The 15,591-nt window shown below is 30.8% G+C and overlaps 1 protein-coding gene across 1 annotated transcript in view; it reads left to right on the forward strand.

Moving 5' to 3' along the window:
- The first annotated feature begins 523 nt into the window (after positions 1-523).
- LOC111639318 (L-threonine 3-dehydrogenase, mitochondrial-like) overlaps positions 524-15,591 on the forward strand; it is a 35,848-nt gene continuing 20,780 nt past the window's right edge. The window contains exons 1-3 of the mRNA XM_023385170.1: positions 524-658; positions 786-828; positions 1,809-1,879. Coding sequence (XP_023240938.1) covers positions 1,837-1,879 — 43 coding nt within the window. The 5' untranslated portion in view covers positions 524-658; positions 786-828; positions 1,809-1,836. The remainder of the gene's footprint in view (positions 659-785; positions 829-1,808; positions 1,880-15,591) is intronic.

Genomic DNA, 15,591 nt, shown 5'->3' on the forward strand with positions numbered 1-15,591 from the left:
TTTATTTTATTTCTTTCACTCAAAGTATGGTATTGATTAGTATCCTGTTGATTAAATATCTACTGGAATTTTGTGGAAAATCTAAATTTATAATGTTTAAATCAAATCTCAATGAATTGGATTTTAAATTTAAAAGAGAATTTTTATCACTTGCTATATTTTGGATTTGTGAATCCATTAAAAATAAAAAATTAATTTGTACAGAATATTGTGTGATGTTTTTTCCCCCTCCCAAATGGAACTTTAACTAGATTATGTAGTCTTTCTTTATAACTATTTTTGTTCTGGTCAAATAATTAATTTCACTTGTAAAACTAATAGTTTTTTTTTCTGAAATATATCGGTTATTGCTTTATTTAATTACAAATTTATCAACAAAGAATTGAAATATGTCTAGGTACAATAGTCCAGATAAACAATTTCTCAATAACATTCTAGTAAATATTTCGAATGTTTTAAGTTTCATTACAAGATGAAATACCATAGCATGTAATGCAGCTAAATAAATCATTCTCTGTTTCATCGGAACTACAAAGTAATTGCAATTAATTAAGATTTCTAGATAGTATCAAATATGAGTTCCCAATTTTTTTGTCACTTGTCAACCCGTTCCCAATATCACATTAAATTCATCAATCTTTCTCTCTCTTGATACAAGGTAAGAATAAATTACAAATAAAATGAAATAAACAACCAAATGGAAATTAATGTCTTCTGTGAATTCTGTGTTTTATGTTTAATGTTTTATATTACATTATTAAATTAAATATTTAATACTTTTTTAGGAAGTCTTGGACAACTTGGGACTGGATTAGCAAAATCACTAAGGTAGGAAAAATAAAAATTTATATTTTATTTGATTGTAAATTTATATTCACTTATGATCAAATTATGAATAACACATTAATTTGAGAGGTATATCCAGATTATCCAGATGGGAGTGCTTATGATGCTGACACACACCATTGATACTAAAGCAATTCGTTTTGTTACTTTAAAACAGCGTTTCTCAAAGTGAGCGATAACGTCCCGTTGTGGGCGCTGGAGGCTTTCAGGAGGGCAGTAGAAGGCTCAAAGAGAACTGGGGGGCGTTAAGGAAATATAGAGGGGCAACGGCAGACAAATTCTATATATAAAAATTCGACGGAATATATATAAAATGTTGACATTTTATATATTTTTTATTTTTTATTGAAGGTCACAACTTGAATATTTCTAACACATTTACTTTTATTTTAGCTCAGTGTTTCTCAAAGTAAGCAATAACGCCCCCTTCTGGGCGATAAATAGATCTGGGCGGCGCTAGAGGCAGGGTATTGAACGGTGACCAAAGGCAAAATTGGGGCTGATAAGAGGAAACATTGCGTTTAATGGTTTCCAGATGATGAGAACAATGTACAGTAAGGGCACAAAGTGTGTGATTCATAGAAAAGTTTTCCTAAGAATATTTCCAATCCTTTTCTCACACAAGAGAAAATGGGTTAGGGGCGTTGGGTATAACTTTATGGAACAAAGGGGGCGGTGGATCGAAAAAGTTTGAGAATCACTGCTTTAAAATAAAAATAAATGTAGTAATGCATATTGCATGACTTCAATTAAGTAACTAAAATAATTCTAAGCTAATTGAGTATCATTCTCCAAAAAATTACAGGCTCAAGTGCCTCGGTTCCTCCTAAATCTACCTTAAGCAGCACTCATATTCTGAAAATCTTGGATATGCCATTAAATAATTTATATGTAAAAATTTAACCCTAATTGTTTTCAATTATAGTTGAAGATGATTTTAATTTATTACTTTTATTTTGAAGGAAAATATATGGAAAAGAAAATGTAATTATGTCAGATATCATTAAACCTCCCAGAGACATAAAAGAAAGCGGTGAGTTTATAAAATATATCTTAATAATTATCTAATTAAATATTAAAAAAATATTAAAATTATTTAATGATGAATTCAAACCATTTTCTAATATGAACTAAAAGTCATCTAAACTTTAAAAAATTTATTTTCTTTTATTTCCCACTTCTTTCCCTTTCTCATGAAAAGAAAAAAGAAAATTTTCTTAAGTTAGCTTTAAAAGAAAAATGTGAGTTCATCTTTATTCTTTTAACAAATATTTTCTTAATATCAGGTCAGTCCATAAGTTCCTGCATATTTTATAACCTTGATACATACATACATAATAAAGGTTAGTTTTTGTTAAACTATACAAAGTGAGAGTAATTTGCATTAAACAATTTTTCTTTATTTTATTTCTTCATAAATTAGTGAAAAATTTCTAAATATTTCTATTAACTTGAAACTATTCCATCAAACATTGACTTAAATTTTTATTTGTAGAATATGTATTGTATTTTTATGATTACCAAAAGTACTTTCATATTCTCAAATAAAAGATTNTATGTCCATGATAGCTAATAAGTTAAATCATGGATGCTTTACAATCTAGCAGGAAGTTTCGAAGAACAAACACTTTCAATTGGAGTCTCAAACTTGAAGATGACAAGGAGTCTTAAGAAATGAATAAAAACATTTCTCCAAAACTTCCCATTGGATTTTAAGCTTTTTTAGTTTAAATTATACTTTATCCAGTTAAAATGATAACTAAGTAACATTATAGATATTTACATATAATTATACAGTGAAAGTTTTCATATTAATTAAAATATAAAATTTAACTTTTGATTAGCTTTTTAAGCATTTAATATTTTAATAATTAACTGAGGTCCTAATTAACAAATACTGATAAATCAGAAATCATTGAAATAATTTTTTTAAACATTATTTTTAAATTATATATAGTATCAATATCTTCTATTTTTTTCTTTCCTCTTTAACATTACAATGTTTTCTTCTTTTAAAATACTATGAAATAGATTTCAATTACCAGAGACTGCATATTTTTCATATGAGCTGATATAGTATAGTTTTAGGACCATCCATAAATGATTTCATGAATAATTCCACATTTTTAATCCCCCTCCCTCTCAAGTCACATTATGACAAAGCCTCCCTCGCAAATGATATCACATTGGTTGTCACTCCTGAACAAAGCCTTTGAATTATTATAACAAACACACTGCATCAATTATGCAATGGACATTAATATAAATGATTTATACTTTTATTAAAATAAAGCACTACATAACAATAGCACATTAACCAAAATTTTATTTTTGCTACAACTTGCTAGCAAGTTATTTCACTCTAATGGGTTTGTAAGATGTTTTTCAAATAACACAATGAGAATGTTGGAGGCATATGTGTCTGTAGGAATGCTTTGTCCAGTCATGTCTATATTGTCAACATCCATCCATTCAACACCTTCTGCATTACATTCCAAACTAAAGTGTTCCAAACAAATTCAAAAATTGCTTCCCTCCAATCCATGAGAGACACTGTAGTCTACAGATTTAAAAAACATCAAGTGGCATTTCTCCATATTTCTTTTTTCTTTGATAATATTCTGAAAATAAACTGTAAACTTTAAAAAATTTCAACAAACATTTTTAACAAGTCGAAAATAGTAAATAACTGCTTAAATTGCAAATACTTGTAATGTGTGCTTGGTTCAGAGTCCTGTGCCCAGATGGATATAGAAGTTCTACACATACCCGTGATCAAAAAGTATTGGGAATGGTTCAATAAAACACAAGATTTGAATTTATACATCAAAATTTATTTTTTTTCCTTTAAAGTAATCCCCTCTACTTCAATGCCCTTATGCCAATGTTTTTTTCAATCCTTGAAACATGCTTTAAAGTTGTTTTCATCAAATCACTTCAGGACCTGCAGCAAATTTTGTTTTATGACATCAATTGACTCAAAACAGTGACCACAAAGTGGAAATTTTAGTCAAAGAAACAGTCTTTGAGTAAATATGGAGCCTGTAGAACCATTTGTGAATTTTTGGCCAAAAATTCATGATTGTTAGCAGGTGCATTATTGTGGTGCAAAATCCATGAGTTTTCTCATCACAAATATAGTCATTTTCTATGAATTGCTTCATGCAAACAACATAAAATGGTCAAATATTCTTTATTGGCAGCTTGGCTAGTCAGAAGGAATTCATGATCCACAACACAATGACAATCAAAGAAAACAGTCAACATGGCCTTGATTTTTGACTGACTTTGATGTGGTCTTTCCAGTCTTGCTTCATCTTTCAAGAACCATTCACTCGATTGTTGAGTTGTTTCAGTCTGAAAAGTATAGATACATGTTTCATCACCCATAATGATGCGTTTTAAGAATTATTTGCCTTCAGAAAGCATTTCTTCAGCTATTAGAACATGTTGTTTTTGGAAAATGTTCATTTTTGGGACAACTCAAAAAAACAACACATCTCAAGCCCAAATGATCTTTTAAAATGATACTGGAATATGTTCAATAATGTCCTTAACTGTTAAACTATAATCAATGAGCACCAAATCTCTGATTCAAGCAATGTCTTGTTCATCAGTTGAAATGGATGATATACCAGAGTGTGGTTTATCTTCAATACATTCTCTGCCTTCTTTGAACATCTTGTACCACTTGAAAACTCTTGTTTTTGATATATATATATTCTTCACTAAAGACTTTTTGTAACATTTCCAGTGTTTTTGTAGGAGTAATTCTGTTGAAAAACAAAATTTAATGCACATTCTTTGTTCAATTACACTAGACATCTTGAAAAATTGCTAGCACAATTCTTTACAAGCAAAACAACCATTTATTTGCAAATGAAAAATGACAAAATACATATTGCTGCTAGATGTCAATGTCTCATCAAACAAGAAAAGAATACGATGAAGCAGCCTCTCGTACATGCGCAGTTTAAATGAATCATTCCTGATACTTTTTGATCACAGTCTGATCACAAATTAACTTGTTTAACTCAACAGATTTTAAACATAAAGACAATCTATGACTCCATAACAACCTAACAATTTCATAATATTAGTTATTATAATACTTGTTTCTCTTCAGATTTGTAAAAGCATGAACTGATGAGTCATTTATAACATAAAATTATTGAAAATTTGATAATGTAAATTCCACACAATTGTAGTCATAGAAATTGCACCAATCACTTTTCTTTGGTTATAACAGATTCTGTTACCAGTAGGGTTACCACAACATTTGAAGGCAAAATACAAACAGATTAGCATTAAAAGTACTCAGATAACAAAACAAAGTAAAAGGAATTTATTCATATTTTTCAATCTAGTAATTTATTCATATTTTTCAATCTTATATTTTTCAATCTAATATTTTTCAATTAAATGAAGGCATATAATATAAAATTTCAATTTACACTTTCCTTTGGGGTACCGAATACAATTTTAAATATAAGAAAACTATTTTACCACTTAAACAACAAGTATTATTAAATTAAAAAATCTGTTATAATGAATGTGCACGTTCTCTAACCCTGCATTTCTTTATGCAGCCAGAGTGTAGTAAAATGACATCACGAGCAGTGTTGGCCAATTAGAAATCAGTTTCAGTGTGTTCACTGTAAAGTGCTTCTCGAGCACTGTATAAAGAAATGCGGGGAAAGTAACAGACATTTGCATTGTAGTAACAGACATTTGCAAAGTAACAGACCATTACATTTGCTTGTGCAATGTTGCCACCTAGCCAACAAATACAATAATAATAAAAAATTTAGCACTTTTCATCAGATTTAAATCTCATTGGTTATGTTTTAACTATTAATGGCACAATCAGTTGAAAAGTACGGCCATTTTGTTTATTTTTTCCAAATACAGCACGAACACTTACAGATACTTTAAAGTATGGACTGTCCATACTAAATACCAATGTTTGGTAACTCTAGTTACTAGCCATTGTAAAGTAACTATATGATGCAAATTTATTTTTGTTATATCTCTTAGTGTTTTTACATAAAGTTAAGTACAAAAACTAAATTTTTATGTATTTTAAGTGTGACATATTTTATTTAAAAAGCATATATGATACTGATTAATGGTAAATGTGAAATGTGATATCATAGGGATCATTTCTCCTCTCATCACATTGTATCACATTCTCAACTACTACTACTCACCATGAGGTGAGACATCATTTATGGACAGCCTCTTCAATACAGAGTATTCTGTACTGGAACTATTAATGCATTTTCTTCACAAACATGAATTTATGACAAATAGCACTAAAAATCCCAAGTTTACTTGCAAGGCAGTTTAAAATTGTCCACTCCAACATTAACATTTTCTTTCAGTTCAATGTTGCTATGCACATACAATTTCACCAAAAGCTTTAAATTCCTAATTATTATTACAAAAAATTAAATTTTTTTTCTAAAAAGTTGCTACATACAAGATTTTGTTTCAAAATGTAATAAGCTAGATGTATAAGATCCTTAATACAAGAAAGCCAATTTGAAAGTTCTTGTAAATCTTTTACATGTCAAAATCACATTCTCTAGGGCAGCAATCGGCAACCTTTCTCCCCTCACAGACCACTAAAGTCACAATTCGCAGACCATTACCATCAATTTTTTAAACAATACAAAATCTGTAGAATAATGATCACAAAAGTTCAATTTTACTATATTAATATGAAACTCGCATGTTTAATTATAACAAATTAATGCAAGCCTAAAGTTCATTGCTGCTTGTTTGAAACAAGTTTATGGATCTTTGCACTTTTCCACAAAGGATGACAATCACACTCACAATATTGTTTATCGTTCATTATTTATTGATAACAGTCATTTTGTTTTTAGTTTGAGATTCGAATAAAAAACCCCAATGAGTGAAAAAAGCAACTAAACATTTTGCATTTCTTTTATAACTTCGAGTAACCTTCAGTTGATCAATGTTCAAATTTCTCCACGGACCACCCAAATTTTCTTGTGAACCACCAGTTGCCGACCATTGCTCTAAGGTATAGCTGTAAGGAACTATTAATTTTTGTAATTGGTTTTTTCTGTAGATAATTAACTTTTTAAATAATAGTTATTATGTATAGTATAATGTACTGTTACTCTGTATCTTACTTTTTTTCCTACTAATAATCTCTAACAGGAAAGCCAATATTATAAACTTAATACTGCGATAGACTGAAGATTGAATAAATGGCCGCATTCAACAGAGTCAACAGTTGTAACCGAGCAGAGGTTTCAATCGGTAGCCGTTACATAGTTACATCTGCTGAACGACGAGCGACATATGCGTCGGAACAAACAACAGCCATCATCTATCAGTTTCAGGTAGCGTAAATAAAAGACGCTAGTAAATGTGAAGTCAAAATACCAAAACGTTCCGAGACAGAGGGAGTTCGACAGAAAAGTACTCAACAGCTCCAGAACTATCGAGTCTGCCGAACGCAACCATTCATTCTAAAAACTGTTTTTATTTCTCAGTCTTTGCATTCCAAAATTAACTTTCCTTAACTATTAATTCAGCCTCATTTATTTTCTAAGTAAAATTTGGAAGACATGAAAACTCCCTCATGGCACAGATTACTCTGTACAAGTCGATTTTAGACGGAATTCTACATTATTTATTTTTATAACAGGTCATTAATAACTCATAAGATAATAATTAATCGCTAATTGTGAGATTCAAGAGACGGTACTTACAAAACAAATAACTTATTTAAATATTAAATGTATTTAAGTATCATTTAACAATCTCATTGTTTTTTGTTATGTCAACTTGGAACCGAATCATTCGAAAAATTCGCTTAGTATCACACTACACCACGCTGTTTACAAACACATCTCATGATCATGATTACAAGAATACTTCTGATTTTCGCCGTTAGGAGCGCTATTGAATTCCTTGGGATTAGGGAAAATATTGACGACTAATTTACTAATTTGCTTCTAAATGTAAAAGTGTAGACATATTTGCAAACAATTTTAATATATCCCTTTTAAAAACAATCTTAATTTTCATCGTATTAGGTATTATTGAGATACTATGAAGTTATATCGATCCGTATTGTTTCGTTCATTTTGGTCGGGATAAAAAAAAATCCCACTTTCGTCGTGAAAGACGCCATCTTGTTTATTTGATATCACTTTTGCCAACTAATTTGTATAGGAAAAATTATATTTTTTTGCGAATTATTTCATTAAGTAAAAATATGTTAGAATCAACTTATAATAGATTTTATGAAAATAAATATTTTTTGTTTTTTTCTGTATAATATAGTACTATTTTATTTTTTAAATTCGTTCCTCCCTGCACATTCTTACTCCTTTTCCATGCCCGTTATGGAGTCGATGTTTTTCGTTTATTCAGTGGATCCTCGTTATTCAGACCCTTATTTCCGATCTAGTTGAAACCATAAGGGTTTTTACTCTCCGCTCTTTAGAAAAATCACAAATTTGATCAGGCCCACAATCGAGGAGAAAGGATCATAAAGATGTGGAGTGCTTTCGTTAATAACGGTTGTTTCGCACTTCCGTCATCACGGGCGTGCGCCGCTGATTGTAGGCACTTGCAAAGTTTATACACCTTGTAAATAGATCTGGTTTTTTCCGCCCTGTGGGCACTAGGAGGACCTCTTAAAACAGACCCATTATGAATTCGGCCATGCCCACAATGGAGCGACCGGGCCCGGCATATCCGAACGGACCACCCCCCGAAAAATTCCTGGGGATTCCTTGACTCGTCCGGATTCGATCCCGGGTCACCCAGAGCCATAGACTGCCACCTTGATCGCTCGGTCATTCGGTCGGCAATAGATCTGGTCACGAACGTTACCTTACTTATGGAACAGCCATTTTGGGTCTTTTTAAATAGTGCACGTTTTAAACAAATTTGTACGAGCAGTTAGTTTTATACTAAACTAAATTTACATAAAAGTGATAAAACCAGTGAGACGTCAGTCTAATAATAATTTCGAATGATTATGCAATCATAAGTTTATGTAACTTGATCAAAATGGTTTAAAATAAAGAGTATTCTTATCTTTTGCTATCTTGATTAAAACTAATCAAATTAGTTGCATTAGTTTTATCACCTATGAATTTTTTAAAGTGGTGTAATAATATAACAGTCAAAGAAACTGTTAAATCTGGGGTAAGAAAACAACAAAACACACAGGAATGAGTCCAAGTAGGCTTTATTCCGTTGATAGCACGAACATACAAAAATTGGTCAGACTAACGAAAAGGCGGCCAAAATATTATCCAATCACATTTTACCTTATTTACGCCCATTGCCGCGACATATACACTACACCTAGAGGCAGTATACAGCAGTTGGAGCAAAGGGGTAAAAATCATGAGGGCGCCAAGTTAGAAAGGCAAAATAAAAACTTGTAAAAACATTTGTACAAAAAAAAATTGGATTTAATAATTAATCAATTCATTATTAAATTTGAATCCTTTCGACAATTATGTACACTTTTTATGCCCTTAACACCTGCATATCTTTTCGCGTCATCTGATAAAAATTGTAACAGAATATATCAGAATCAAATATTCGGCATATCTCTCCGACATTAAAATTAATCAAAACTTATTTAAAAAGCAACATGTCACAATACCGTATTAGCTCTTTGGCTACTATATCAATTTAATTTAAAATCCCAACAGTGATATTCGCATCTACAATTGTACCCAGTTTAGAATGTTCAGTTCGCTGTCATTTATCCCGTCTGCAGTTCTGTACCATCTTACTTTTATTTGATTATCTGCAGGAAATCTAAATACCGTAATCTAACATCCGAAGAATTACTTTTACAATAACTCATCATTTTACATTTTTAGCACTTAAATATAACCGAGGAACTTCGCTTAGCGTATAATCTACAGTAGAGCCTCGATAATCCGACCCCCGATTAACCGACCGTCCTAGTAGGCAAATTTCAAATGTCCGCTAGTGATGTGGCGCTACAATATTTGGCTATGTCTTGGCTACTTTAATATTATTTTTACGTGTTTTAGCTGGCAACACTGGATCGACCATGAAAGGGAGCCAGTATTTAAACGAGGCTTAATTTTCTAATTTTTAACGATACAATAGCGACGATTATTATTTTAAAAAATTTTTGTTAGGCTTAACATCGATGAAACTTCATCGCGAAGTAGGTTAATAGCAGTATACTAATATACTAATTACATGGGATATAATAATATACTACACTAGTAATGGATTTTTTCATATTTTTCGGTTATCCGACTTTTCAATTATCCGACCAACTCCAGTCCCCAATTGAGTCGGATAATCGAGGTTCCACTGTATTGATAAACCCTAAAATGGCCGCTGCCGCAAAGGATTATAAATAGGTCGGGATCGTGTCCACAGTGCCGTAACTAGCTATTCTTGTGCCCTGTGCAAAAATTTGCAATTAGGCCCCTTAATTAATTAGGTTTGGGAAAATAATAAAAGAAATACATGCATTTTGGGCTCCCCTTCTAAGTGGGCCCTGTGTGGGTGCACCTGTTTCACCTGCCTAATTACGGCACTACGTGTCCAGATCTATTTTTATAGATCTTGGGCATTTGGGTACGACGGTGAAAGGAAGAAAAAGATGGCAGCGCCCGTGCTATCGATAGTATCGTGATGAACAGATCTATTATCTTAAAATATGCGAGACAATAGTTAAAGAAGAGGTCCCAATCGTAAAATCAGAAAATAGATTGTCTTGCCGACAGAGCATTCAAAGTAGCCACAAAAAAATTAGAATGTCGGCTACGATTCAAAAAATACTCGAGATTACACATCACCGCGTGCATTAATATGCACTTTTGCAACTTCTAAATTTTCATTTATAAAACCACATAAAGGGTAATGAAACGAAACTCTCAGAACTATGGAGGACTCCATGTTGCTTTCCAAGTAAATTACTATTACATGCAGCTATTTTTTTGTCCTACCGTGTGTACTCCGCCCGTAATATATGAACGCGTTCTGCAGGAATTTTTAAACGGATGCAATACGCGTGGAGTATACGCAGCGAAACAACAAAAGGTATTCGTGGTCCGTCATATTCGGGACGAATGTCTATGAAAGATTCCTGGTTTTCAACCGCCATAATCCTCAGAGCGATAGGCTGATGCCTTGATCGATTCGGCCATCCAGCAATCATAAACGCTCTCGGCTATTAAATTAAATATTTTAAAAATTGCAGTATATTTTACAATACTCAACGAGTTTTAAATAATCGATTCAGGATTATGTTTTGTAAAAAATGTGCAATAACAGTTTCTGAAATTGCCAAAGAATCGCGGAAATTATACTTATGTTCTTACGCGACAATTAAATACTAGCAGGAATCTATCGAAATCGACGGTTTTATTCCATTGAAATACAATGAGTTCATTTTAAAATTTGGCGTTCTATACAAAAAATTATCAGTACAATAAGTGTTTTCTTGGTTCCTCTGCGAATGACTGGGTCTATCAGTTCACCGGTACCACTAGGCACCTTTCAATTTAACATCTAAGTCCCAGGTTGACAATTTAGTATTTTTAAGGCCGATCGACTTGGTCTGAAGGGACTTCAGATTAATGGTGACAATAGTGCCCACCTGGTGGTTAATCATCTTGTCCTGGGCTTCGTCAATAAAACTCATAGACCTAACGTCAAACAGTCGGACGTTCAAATTTATTCTTCTTTTTACTTACCTGTCATCTCTAACTTAACAGCAAGTAGGTGATAAGTGTATAAGATAGGCTACTAATTATAAATATTAAAACAACACAATAATATCTAAAAGAAAGTGGACGTTTAAAGTCCTGAAACAATAACTTATTAGAATGTTTATCGATTTAATCTAATAATAAATATATTTTAATCAATTTTCGTGCAAACTTCCTGCCTATTATGACAATTTTCTGATAAAACTTATTTGATTCATTTTCCTTTTTTCTTATTCTTTCCTTCCTGAGTTTATTAATGCTTTCTTTTCATTATGCCTCCGTGATGACCGTGTTACGTGTTAAATTAAATACACATAAATTCCATGAAAGATGATAGACATAATTAAAAGTATGAGGCCTTAAGCTGTAACTTGTTTAGTTTATGTATAAAGTAGTTTCACCGTAAACAGGACGAGAAAACATTAATTAATTACAATAGTGTTTATTATGTACTGTACGATGTGTAGAGAGGGATGCCTCCCGGGAGGAATTTCTACGGGAAAGTGGCCTCAATTTAGATGTTAGAAAGTAAAGAAAATCCGGAAAACTCCTCTGGGCAGTACGATTGGGGAGGCACAAACTGACAACCAACTGCCAGTGTTTTAGTGGTTTTATGTAGGCTACTCGTTCACTAATTGCACGTACTCGTATTGCGTTAGTCTATACACCTATAATGTCAAATTAATAAACTATATTACAAAAAATAATTTTTAAAAATTCTATGCACAAGCCTTCATTATTAATTAATAAGCAATTTATCTGTTTATTGTTTCAATTACAGTTTATAGGCAGTTTATAGGTGCAATAATTCATTTTAATTAATGACTTAATTAATGAATTAATGACATTTTTTTCGAGAAAAAAATTTCATGGTAGAAAGAGCTATTTGTTACGTAGAAATTATTATTTTTATGCAAATAACTGATACCAAATTCTGTTAGATTTATGTAAACTGATATGGACTATTATCAGTTATTAAACACATTGATAACAATTGTAAATAATTGAAAGTGGCTGTCATAACATCAACACTTAGTTGTCATAATGTAATATTAGATTTTTTAATTTTCTTTTTCTGCAGAATATTAAACACAATTAAGTTTTTGCAATTGATTTTCAATTTTATCCTTGAAAATTATTAATAATTGGAAACGTTTCCATAAGAGATTTTGCTTCCTCAAAAATATTACTAAACACTTCACTTTCCTTCCTCATTTTTCTTTTCAATTCCTTACTTAAGCTACATAAAGATTATTGAATAAATTTCCATTTAAGAAACTCTTGATTTTTTAAATTTTATTTTATTCCTTAAATATATATGTGTGTGTGTACTGTATTTGTTTTATTATATTAATTTCTTCCCAGAAAGACAAAAGAAAGGGAGAGAAAAAGGTCATAGACTGTTTCAGTCGATAGTTGAACTCACACTCTTCTAGAAAAAAATATATTTTCAATATTTTTTCTTATTTAAAGTAAGGACTACCTCAACTATACTTTTAAGATAAATAATTCGTAAAATATAGAGCGTGACAAAGGACGATGCTTGGAAAAGTTACGCTCATTTGGTACTTCCTACATCTACAGAGGAATAAAAAATTATTTTTATTGCGAGTAAAACGAGTAATATTTAATATATAATATTTTCGAAAAAAATTAAAAATAAACCTATCATTGGCAAGGTGTATTGATGGGGATACTGGCCCCATCAATACACCTTGCCAATGAATGGTACGCTGAGGTAATGGCTTCATCAAGATAGCTGACCAAGTATACAGTGAGATTTGAAAGAGGTTCTCTTAAATATCTGCAAAAAGAAAAATAATTGAAATTAAAAAAAATTAATCCTATTATTATTTTAAAGTAAAGTGTTCCCGTTTCTATATTAAAAATATTTATTAAAACAGGAAGCGTACAATACATTCATTTTGCGAAATTGGTGCAACAGATTATATTGATAAAACAAGTGTAATGTTATAATAATACAATACTTACACTTTCACTTTGTAATTAATATTTACAGGACATGATGCAATGACAATTAATATTTATATCGCTTTATATTTCCTTTGAAACAGAAAAATTGACTAATACTTGTATTTTTAATATAATTAGTAATTTCAGTAAGCAAATATATTTAAAGAAATTTACAAAACGTTCATTTGCAATAAAAGTTAATTGTTATTTATATTAAATAATAAATGACTTTACGCTTTCCTCATAGAAGTGAGGTTGTATGATGTATTATTCAAACCACTCATCGTTATGTGCCCATTTCTAAGACACAATTAGTCTATATGAGATCTCCATTGTGAGTATCACTATAATATTCTGTTGTACTATGTGTGTTGGCCATGCAACACATATAGTACTCCCTTTTATGGCATTATCTACGTTATACACCTTCTCTTGAGAGGACCAGGCTGTCTCAAGAGGTGGCCGAGTAGATAACAACCACCGAATGCCTTGTCCATGGGTTCGAGCCTCGTCAACGGGATGCACACGTGGAGTTTTTCGGGATTTCTTCATTTTTTTAGACACGGAGGTGTCAAAAAAGTGAAGAAATTCTCCACATTCTCCACGTGGTCAGTTGATAATGCGTGAACCCGTGACAAACTACCGATGTTCAGTGGTTTTATTCCCTCAGCTGCTTGAGAAAAAAACAAGAAATTTTTTACTTTTCCGGCTGTTATATATAACAAATGGTAAGTAATCGGTCAAAAATGATCCGCAAGACATTTTTTTATTATGAAATTAGAATAAAAATTCAATTGAATGCAGCAAAAGATACATGAATACGGTCAAGTGCGTTCAAAATCAGGGTCAAAATTACAATAACAAACTAATACTTAATTACGTAACATTCCTCTTATGAAGAGGTGTGATAAACAGACCATTACGTCATACAAAAGATAAGATTTAAATTAATAATATATATATATACGAAATTATTTTATGGATGTAATAATATAGTCTACTTTCTTATCTTATTATTGCACCTCGGGACATTCAAGATTAAATCTTATATACAAAAAAATGTAAATAAAATAAATAAGATTAGATAATAAAGCTTTAAAATCCGTCATATAATACTTTATCGTCTAGATCATAACACGAATTAACTATAGGTCATCTAGACGATGACATATACTTAATTCTAGGTTATAATTTTGATAATAAGGCATTGAAAATTTGTGTTTCATCTCCATATATATACTTTTATACATAGTCCTTTACATGCCTTTACAATTAGAGTACGACTTATTGTTTATTGTGTGTATACTGTATACAGTATATAAACAATAAACAATATGTAAATAGAAGTAGCCTATATAGTAGTCAGTGTAAGTCATTAATTAATTACTGTAATGATAAATACTGTATATAAAGGTTAACTGAATTTTGGGCCACCCTTTATATGAGCTAAAAATGCAAGAAATTTAACAAAGTGTGAAGTTCAAATGTTTAAAATAATTAGGCTGAATTTGCAAAGCATTATATTTCTGTAACCCTTTGATAATCAATTCCTCATCTCATCACTTGGACATTTTGGGAAACGAATCCAAACTTCTGTAGGGTAAAGGGCGAATTAGCGCTAATTGAATTAATTATGTTGTTTCCTGATTGGAATCAATTAATAATGGAAATGAAAACTATTTTACTTTAAAAATTATTTCTCTTTGTAAAATAATTTAAATGAATTCGTATAGAAAATTTACAAGAAAATTCATACAAATATAACCGATTCTTAGGGAATTTTCTGACAAATATTAGGGAATTTTCATCTAAAACATCGATTCAATGGAGCATTAAAATATTTTTAAACGAGAGAAAATGAGAAATCTTTTATTTGATTATTTCTAATTTTTATATTACGACATTATAACGTATTAATATTAATTATATATGGCGATATAATAACACGACGATACAAGAAAAATTATATAAGTAATAAATTAAATTTTAATTTTTTAATAATTTA

This window comes from Centruroides sculpturatus, unplaced genomic scaffold (genome assembly GCF_000671375.1).
Source record: "Centruroides sculpturatus isolate CEXI.00-Female unplaced genomic scaffold, Cexi_2.0 scaffold1174, whole genome shotgun sequence".
In the NCBI taxonomy this organism is placed as follows: Eukaryota; Metazoa; Arthropoda; class Arachnida; order Scorpiones; family Buthidae; genus Centruroides; species Centruroides sculpturatus.